At 55.9% G+C, this 8,762-nt stretch overlaps 1 protein-coding gene across 1 annotated transcript in view; it reads left to right on the top strand.

Moving 5' to 3' along the window:
* Positions 1 to 2,270: 2,270 nt before the first annotated feature.
* Positions 2,271 to 8,762, top strand: part of LOC104466091 (transmembrane protein 17A-like) — a gene marked incomplete at its 5' end in the record, with an annotated part of 8,226 nt that continues 1,734 nt past the window's right edge. Inside the window, 2 exons of the mRNA XM_010079415.1 lie at positions 2,271 to 2,375; positions 3,387 to 3,441. Of these exons, the coding sequence (XP_010077717.1) occupies positions 2,271 to 2,375; positions 3,387 to 3,441 (160 nt within the window). The remainder of the gene's footprint in view (positions 2,376 to 3,386; positions 3,442 to 8,762) is intronic.

Here is an 8,762-nt window from a genome sequence, read left to right on the forward strand (position 1 = left end):
TGCTGATGGAAATATTTGGGCTGCATTTGCCTTCCTGGCTGGTTATGTCAGGCACTGTCTGAGCCTGAGGCTGAGTCGGTGGGTGGCTGTTGGGATTATATCTTCCTTCTTTTTCCCTTGCATGCCTTGGTTATTAATTCCCTTGGAACAGCACATCTCCCCCTGGTTTTGATGGATAGGCCTCTTCGTATTTCCCAGCTGGGAGCTGGCTGTGCTCAGGAAATTAAAAGAAGAGGAAACCACCGAAGCGTCAAGACCATGTGGTGCGGCATGAAGGTGGTGCAGAGCCTTCCAGGAGTCCTGAAGCCTCAGTCCTGAAGCCTCAGCCTAAGCACCAGAGGCATCCAAGCAATGGTGATGCAGCCAAGGCGGAGGCCTTGTGTGATGGAAACAAGAGCCTGTAGGGTCTCCCCAGGCCATGGTTCATGGTGGGATGGGGTTCTCGTTGACACTTTGTGTTTCTGAATGTCGAGCAACTGGAGAAGAGGGAATCTGCACTGCAGTGCCATCTGGTACTGCCGCAGGCGTCTTGGAAGGAGATGGGCTGTGTTCTGTAAAGAAAACTTATGAGTCTCTTTATATGTAATTGGAGTTACATCTCTAGGGAATGGGGTCCTGTCCTGGGGAGAGTGGAGGACTTCCTTTACGTCAGGCGGGACATCAAGCATCGCAGCAGAGAATATGTAGGCTCAGAAAGCAAAGCGGTCTTCTAAATCATAGCAGCAGCCCTTGAACATGACAGCCCAGCAGGCAGTTCAGCTGAACAAACGTGCTTTGAGGGTTAATTACCCTCACTGCCTGCCACCAACACCTGTTTTCCAGTGTGAATGTTTTGCTTGTCAATGTCTGTCTATTACTCCTTATTCTCACCTCATCTGCTGGATGGTAGAGCCTCAGGCTGTCAGAAATTCCCTCTGCTGTAAGTGCACGTCTCTGCAGTGAGCTAGGGATGCTTGAGATGGGATTTCCAGCTCTTGTTCTAGAGCACTTGGCAATGCAGCAGCTCCACCTTCCTGCAACCATTCCCATGGAGCAGCACCCTGTGCTGGAGCCTGGCTGGTGTCAGTCCATCTCTGGGTCTCCCTTATTTGTAGTGAGCTTTTTCAGGAATCAGAGCCTTTTGAAACAAATAGTCTTCTGTGATGGAGCTACCGATGGCTTTGTAGGACAGCTATGAGAGATGACGTCAACTCCCATGACTCCACAGAGATGAAGAATCCTCTGAAACACGACTTCTGCTCTCCTCCTCCCAGGAATCAGACACACATTCCCCTCCCTGCCCTGGCTGCTCTTTGCTCTGTTGGTCATGGAGCTCTCTGGCAGCAGATCTTGATCCGTTGGGTGCTTCTACTCTCCAACTTACTGAAGAATATCACCAGTGTTTAATATCTTACCCATGGACCTTCTCTAATCTTTACATTGTCTATTCAGTTATCTATTTATGAGTCATCTCCTGAGTTTGGTCTTTGAAGATTTGTGCTCATATTAACCTCTGCAAACCTCAAAGCAGAAGAGCCCCTCTTGTTTGCCTTGTGACCTTTAGACAAAGCTCCTCCAGCTTTTTTACATCCTCTTCCCTTCTGCTTCATTTGTTTCCCCATCAGCCTTTGAAGTTGCATTGTGCCACCAGCGTTAGCATCCTGGTGGGCAATGGTCAGCTGGACTGGGACGTGCTGCTGGACACCCCATATACACAGGGGTTTCGTATCTGGGGCTGGTGGGACCCTGGTGTTATGCTCACCCCAGCTGTCCTGGTGCTTTGGGAGGAGCATGCCTCTGGAGGGGCTCAGACGTGGGCACTCTGCCCACTTGGAGGTGGGGATCAGGAAGGGGATGTGGAGCAGCACAACCAAGTGTCCCGTGCACTCGGTACAGGGCAGCAGTGCAGGGATTGCGATGGCAGCAACCACTGGGCATCCCTGCTGATGTCCAGGTGTTTATCCACCATGAGATCCACCTTTGCTGGTGTTTTCCCACAGATGCTGGGGTGTCCAGAGCTGTCTGCAGGCCCTGGGTACCCTAGTGATGCTCACACGCCAGCATGTGAGCATCGGTGAGAGCGCAGTGGGGCCAGCCTGCAGTACCAGCTCTGAGCCCCCTCCTGTCCCTTGTCCCACACCATTAGCACAGTCCCTGTGGTGCTCACACATCCTGACCCTGGAGTGGGTGTTTCTCTTTGCTTCCTGCTTCTCTCCAGCATGTTGCTTTTTGGGTGATGGAGCCATGGCCACCCAGGGCTGCCCTAACCACTCTGCTCTGCCTGGCCCTAGGAGCGACGAGGTGGTGGCTGTGGCCAGCATGAACTATGACCCAATCGTGTCCAAGGTGGCTGAGGTCCTGGCTGCCGGCAGGACCATCCGAAAGCGTGATGTGGAGTAAGTAGATGCACTGCGGGAACCAGCAGTGCCAGGGCAGGGCTGAGCACCCCAAGGCAGGACCCCGACAGGCACTGGGTAGCTCTTTCCCACTGGTGGCCACTCTGTGTCCTTTTCACATCTCCCTTCCTGCCCCACTCAGTCTGTCTCCCCAGTGTTGCCTCCCAGCTGCCTCCAGGTCTGGCATCCCACACGCAGGTGGTTTGTCTTGAGCACCAGGATACAAATCCTTGCACAGACTCTGTGGGACAGTGGTGCTCACTGACACTGGGCACTGGCACTGAAGCAGCGCTGCCTGATGCTAGGGTGCCCCTGGGCACTCTGTCCATCGAGGGGACCCCCAGAGAGGGGCTGGGTGTGCTGCCTGTGCACAGCCCTCCGCCAGAGCAAAGCCCAGAGAGCTTGCTGTGTCAGGACACCGGCCCTTGGTGTCTCAGCCTCTGGTTCACTGGGGTGTAGCTCATAGGCAAAGCGCATTTTTCTCCCTTCACTTTGTTTTTGAGCCTTTGCACAGGCAAGGGCGTACCCCTGCATGCAGAGGGTGGGTGCAGAACATGGTGGGCTGGAAGGGCAATGCCAAGGAGGTGATAACAGCCTTCAGAGTGGGACTCAGAGCTGAGGGGGGACTGTGGGCCCCTGTCCCTGGGGTGTTCCTGCATCTGGAATAAAAGCAGATTTTTCCAAAAGCTCAGGGAGGGAAGCACTCCCAGCCCCTAGGCAGCCCTGAGCCAGCTCAGACACCCCAGGCAACCCTGGGATGGGAAACATATCAAGGGTCCACCCAGCCGCTGGTGACTGGAGCAGGGTCATGCCCATCACCTCCAGTACATCCGGAAAGGGTTGCTGGTTGCGTAGCTTGTGGCTGGGAGGGAGGTGGCATCTCATGGGCAGCCTGGCAGCGGGGGGAGCTACTGGTCCCATGGAAGGGCTTGGCAAGCCTGGAGGAAGCCAGGCCACCTAAACCCGAATGTCTTTTTTCTCTCTGTCTCCTGCTGCTTTCGCACCTTTTAGGCTGTTTGTCCATCACGGCAAGTACGTTTGGTTTGGGGTCCTGGGTGAGCTGGGCGTGAGGGGCTGGCAGGAGGGACAGCCAGCCTCCTCCTTGGGCCATGTCCCCAGTCCTTTGTGGGACACCGGTTACGGCTGTGTGCTTGTTTCGCAGCCCCCTTGGTGAGGGAGCAATGCCACTGTGCTGGGTGGTGGGGCTGGGGGTGGCAGGAGCCACACCAGGGGTAGGTGGCCGTGGCTGCTACGTCCCTTTTGCAGGGTGCTGGTGCACAGACCTGCTGGGAACAGGCAGCTGCCTTTTGTCTGGGACCCTGCTCAGCTGCCGTTTGGTGCCTTTCCATGAATTTTCAGCTGAATGCCACAAGGGCTTGTTTTAAGTTAAAAAAAAAAAAAAGGTTTGAACTCCATTTTACATGGAATTGAGGATCTGCACATGAGTTTTGGGGCAGTTTTAGTGCATGTGAGTGAGGGCGGGGGAAGAGGCACTGCTGTCCTGCCTGGGCAGAGCAGCGCTGGTGCTGGGATGGGGACTGATGACCCCTGAGGGCAGTGCCCAGGCACACATTTGCTTTTGCATGCTGGGAAACATCTCACAGCACTGCTGGTTTTTTCTCTTTTTTTTAGAACTGGAGATATGTCCTGGCTAACTGGGAAAGGCTCCTAACGCTGCTGATGGCTGCGCCCTTCTCATGCTGCACTCACCATGGGGAGGCAGAATGGCAGCTCCACGGCCATGCAAGAACACTGCGGCCAAGTCATTTCCCTTTGAGACTTGGATGAACCCAGCGCCTGTCACTGCACACTTACCTCCCCAGCAGACCTCCAATGGCTCCTCTGTCCCCGTGCCTAATGGGCTGGGGCTCTGCTGTTGCCATTCCTGTGGGATGCTGGAAAAGCAGCCCCCAGAGAGCGGGGTTCGGCACTGGCAGTGGGCATGGGCACCGTGCTGCCGACGGACTGTGGGGTCACCAGGCAGGTCTGCCTCAAGCATGCCCCTCACCCCTGTAAACAGCACGAGTGCCTTTCGTTGCTCCCGTGCTTTGAAGCACATTGCCCCTTCCCAACTCCTCCTTGCTCCTGGCAGAGCTCCGATGTGCATCCCCATGGAGCCTGATGTTGGCTCCCTCTCCGCATGGATGCAGCACTTGCCAGGGCTCTCCCTGTGCTCACCCACCCCAGGAAAGCATCTGGGGAGGGGGCAGGAAAATGGGGTCACAGGAGTGGTCTCTGTACAGCCTGTGTTTGTGTTTCGCATTCTCCCTTCTCCAGGCCGGTCGCTCCATCCAGCCCCTCCAGCAGAGGTGGGTCCCTGCCCAAGCCGAGGGCTCTGTAGCTCGTCTGTCCCAGTCCCAGCACTTGCAGCACCTCCCTGTCCCGGAGCAGACAAGGGGCTGGCACGCTGCTCCCCGTCTCTGGGGGCTCAGTTTGGGCTTGGGCACTGGCAGCTCTCGGTCAGTCCCCAGGTGCAGAGCAGAGGCTCCCTGGAGAGGTGTGACAGCAGGACTGCAGCCTCTGGGCTTGGGGGCCGTCCTTCCAGCCAGCCTTGTGATGTCTCTCTGCTTAATGATTATCACAGGAGTAGTGCTGCTGCTGAGATGTTACTCAAGGAAAAGTAGCTGGAAGAGTATTTCTGGCTGTCCTCCAGCCTTTGTCACTCATTCCTCCTGTCGCCTAGTGACAACGCTGCATTTTTCATCTCGGCTTTCCACGTCGGTGCTCTGCTGTTGTGTTTTCTGCCCCTTTTTGGAAGAAGAGCCTTATCTCCAGCTCAGGAGTGGATCTGGCCAGCCCACAGCCCCGTTTCCATCAGCCCAGCAGAGCCGGGGGACAAAAAACCCCCTTGGAGAGCCCCCAGTGCTCTGTCCTGGGGGTGGTTTCTTCCCCAGCAGTCAGTGTTTTACCCTGAGCCCAAAGCAAGAGGATTTATATTTTTAAGTTGATTCACCCCATGAAATAAAGCTATTCATGAAATAAAACTATTCTTGGGATCTGGATCATCTCTGATTCCTTCCAAGGCCTTGGATCACCTCTGCAGGTTGGCTGGGTGGTGCAAGCACCTCATCTGTGGAGGCGTCCCAGTTGTGTCTGGCTCACCTGTATTTATTTACAGATTTTCTGATCTTTGCTTGGTAGAAATGTCACCAGCCACCTGTCATGTCTCCAGCTGGTCTCTTCTGGTTTCACTGTAAGGTTTTTCCCAGGTGACGTGACCAGAGGGGACCACAGGCAGGCACGTCCACACTCCAGCACGCAGTGATGAACAGGGTCCTCTTCTCGAACTGCTACACATCCGCTGGATCCACAAAGGGATGTGAACTTGCAAGTCTCATCTTGGGTCCCAAAAGTCAAACGTTGCTGTCCCTGTCCCCAGTGCAGCACAGGTAAGGGCTTTCTCTGAGGGCAGTGGGGCCAGGGCCGTGCACGCTGCCCGGGCGGAGGCAGCTGCCCAGCCTGCTGCCCTGGCTCTGCACACTTGCTGGGGAGATGTGGCTTTGCATCCCGTGTCTTGCTGGTGGGATGGTTGGACTCTGCTTTGGCAGCTCTCCAGAGGACCGGGCTGGGGGTGCCTGGGGATGCCCAGGAACCACATGGTGGTTTTCCCCTGGGCTCTCCGGCACATCTTCCATGCTGGGTGAGACTGGCAGCTCCCACACCCCACATGCTCCCCCAGCACAGCTTGGCTGGGTTTTTCCAAGGCCTCCATCTTCCTGCTCACCCGAAGGCTTGTCATCTTCTGGAGTCCTCCTGGGTGGATCGGCAGGGCACTTCATTTTCCAGGAGGAAAATGACTCCTTTGCCTCTGCTGGGGCCCTCATCCAGTGCTGGGCATGAGCCACAGATGACAGGCATCACTCCTATGTTCACGGGGCTGAAGACCATGCAGGGGCTGAGGGAAAACCACCTGCTCCAGCTCATGGCTGCAGTGTGGGGAACAATTGCCATTCCCCCTTTTTACAGAGGAACTGTTTCAGGCAGGGCTGGGAACGTCACCCCATGACACGAAGAACACCAGTCACCACCATGGCTTTCCTTAGGACACGTACTGGGTCATGGTCAGGGCTGCCAGCATAGCTGGGCATCCTTGCAGGCATTGCTCCTCTGCACCAGTGCAGGATGGCGTTGGACCTGAGACCCATCACCCAGCGCCTCAGCAAATGCTTACCAGTGGTGAGCATGTCCTGGAGCTGGGCAAGGCTGGGTTGTCTCCTCTGCTACTTCTCCAGGCACATCTTGCAACATCCCTTGGCAGCACAGAAAGCTTCCGGCTCTTATTAAGAAACCATCTGTTCCCATCGGGAATGAGCACCATTAGCTAAACCCAGCTGGGGCACGTGAAGGTTGTTAGTGATCCCTGGCTGCATTGCCCCATCACGTTTAGCCTCACCAGCTTGCCCAGGTATCTTCTAGGTTGCTCACCTGGGTTGCCTATGGAGACGTAATGCCCCAGACCCCGAGCTCTCCACCAGCTCCTGCTCCTCAGACAATGTTGGGCTTTGCCTGTCGGCCTGCCCACGTCTCACCCTGTGTGCTGGCAGGACCCAGGGAGCCACGTGTTGGGCACAGCACACCTTCCTTTCCCACACGCCCGAGAACCCCCCAAATGTCTCGTTGCAGCCTCACACCAGGTGACAGGTTTATTTTAGTTCCTTCGTGCCCTAAGACTTCATTTAAAAAATCCCTGCTCCTGACGAGGTGGTTTCCCAGACATTAAGCATTGCCTCACCCTTCGCCTGTCCATCTCTGCCCTTGCTTTTGCACCTTGCCTGTTGCTTGAGTGAATGTTACTTCTCCATGGACTGGCATTTAATCCTTGCTTTGCTCCTTCTCACAGCCCCCACAGAGGTCATGGCAACGCAAATAACTTCCCCTTCTTCCTTTCCCGCAGTGGCACGCTTGTCACCTGTCCCTCGGGCTGGCTGCCCTTGTCTCAGCTAGAGCTGGTCTGAGCTGAATGGTGGTGGCCAGCCACCTCCAGGCAAGTCTTCCCAGTGTCACTGCTGAGGTTAAACACCCACCTGCTTACAGGCTGTGGTTAAACACCCTCCCCGGTGCAGTGGAGGCATCTTCTCACCAGTGGCATCTTCAGATGTCTGGTCCAGGCATGGCCAAACAGACCTGAAGGACCTCGTGGGCCTTTCTGCTCATCTGTTGTCCTCCCGTAGCTTGGTGTCCTTGTCTAATAACAGGCCAATGCTTACAGCAGGGTGTATTTTTTCCACACTTGGTTAGATTTTCTGTGAAACCCACTTCACACAGGTTTTTGTGGTTTGGTTTTTTTTTACCAGCAGTGTAAGGACAGGGGAGTGGGTGCCCTGAGCTGGGGCCATGGGGCCACACTATGGTGTCACAGCTGCTCAGAAGAGCTGGAGAAAGGACATGCACCCTGGGCTGTGCTCACAGCACGGACCTGCCTGGGGACACTGGGTCCTTGTGCGTAGAAGCCCTTGATGGACTTCAGCCAGCCCTGCATCGGTCTAACCATGCTTTCCTTCCCTGGGTGGGCTTTTTTGGCAGCATATGGCAAATGAGCTCTGCAGCGTCGTTTTGGCTTTATCAAGCAAAATAATCCTCTTTTTATTTGGATGCTTGTTTATTTTATCCTCGTGTCCCTTACCCGTGCCTGGCCCTGCAGAGCCACATTTACAGTCCTTCCTCCCAACATCTGCAGCAGCTGCTCTGATGCACCATCTGGGATGGGTTGGAGGCTGACGATCAGGAGTCAGACCATGCCTGTTGGGTAGGACTAACCGAGAAGGCCCCAAAGCACCATCCCCTTTCCCTGCCATTCACTGCTGGCTCACCCACCCCCTCGCACACTCCGTCCCCCACCACCCTCCCCAGGACCCCTGAGTCCGGATGGGGCTTGGGGATGCTGAGCAGCATGGAGATGCAGGAGGGTGGGGAAGCTCATGGTGATGGGTAAAATGCTCCATGGGTCTGGAGGCTTCAAAGAAGTATTTCTGGCAAAGAGCACCATCCCTCCCTGGGCATCCTCATCTGCCAGGGAGGTCTGAGCAATAAGTACGTTGATACAACCCAGATGGGAGGGGGTGCAGTGGAGCAGAGTGCTGCCCATGGGCTGCACAGGCTGGGGACACGACTGCATCCCCATCACAATGATGGTTACAACGTGTTGCTCACCCCCGCCAGCTGCTGCAGAGGGGAGATGCTCTGTACCCTTGTGGCTCCCACGTGGGCTTGGGGTCCTAGGGGAGAATGGTCCTTCCTCACATCTTCCTCGTGGCTCAGCCGCCCTGTCCCGAGGGAGCCAATAGCTGGGTGGCCCCACGCATTAGCCTGACCCGTCATCCCATTAATTATCTTCTGGCTAATCCCGGCTGAGCAGAGCCGGGGTGAGCAGGGCTCGGCTGCCAGCCA

The sequence above is a fragment of the Pterocles gutturalis genome, unplaced genomic scaffold (assembly GCF_000699245.1).
Source record: "Pterocles gutturalis isolate BGI_N339 unplaced genomic scaffold, ASM69924v1 scaffold4144, whole genome shotgun sequence".
Lineage (NCBI taxonomy): Eukaryota > Metazoa > Chordata > Aves > Pterocliformes > Pteroclidae > Pterocles > Pterocles gutturalis.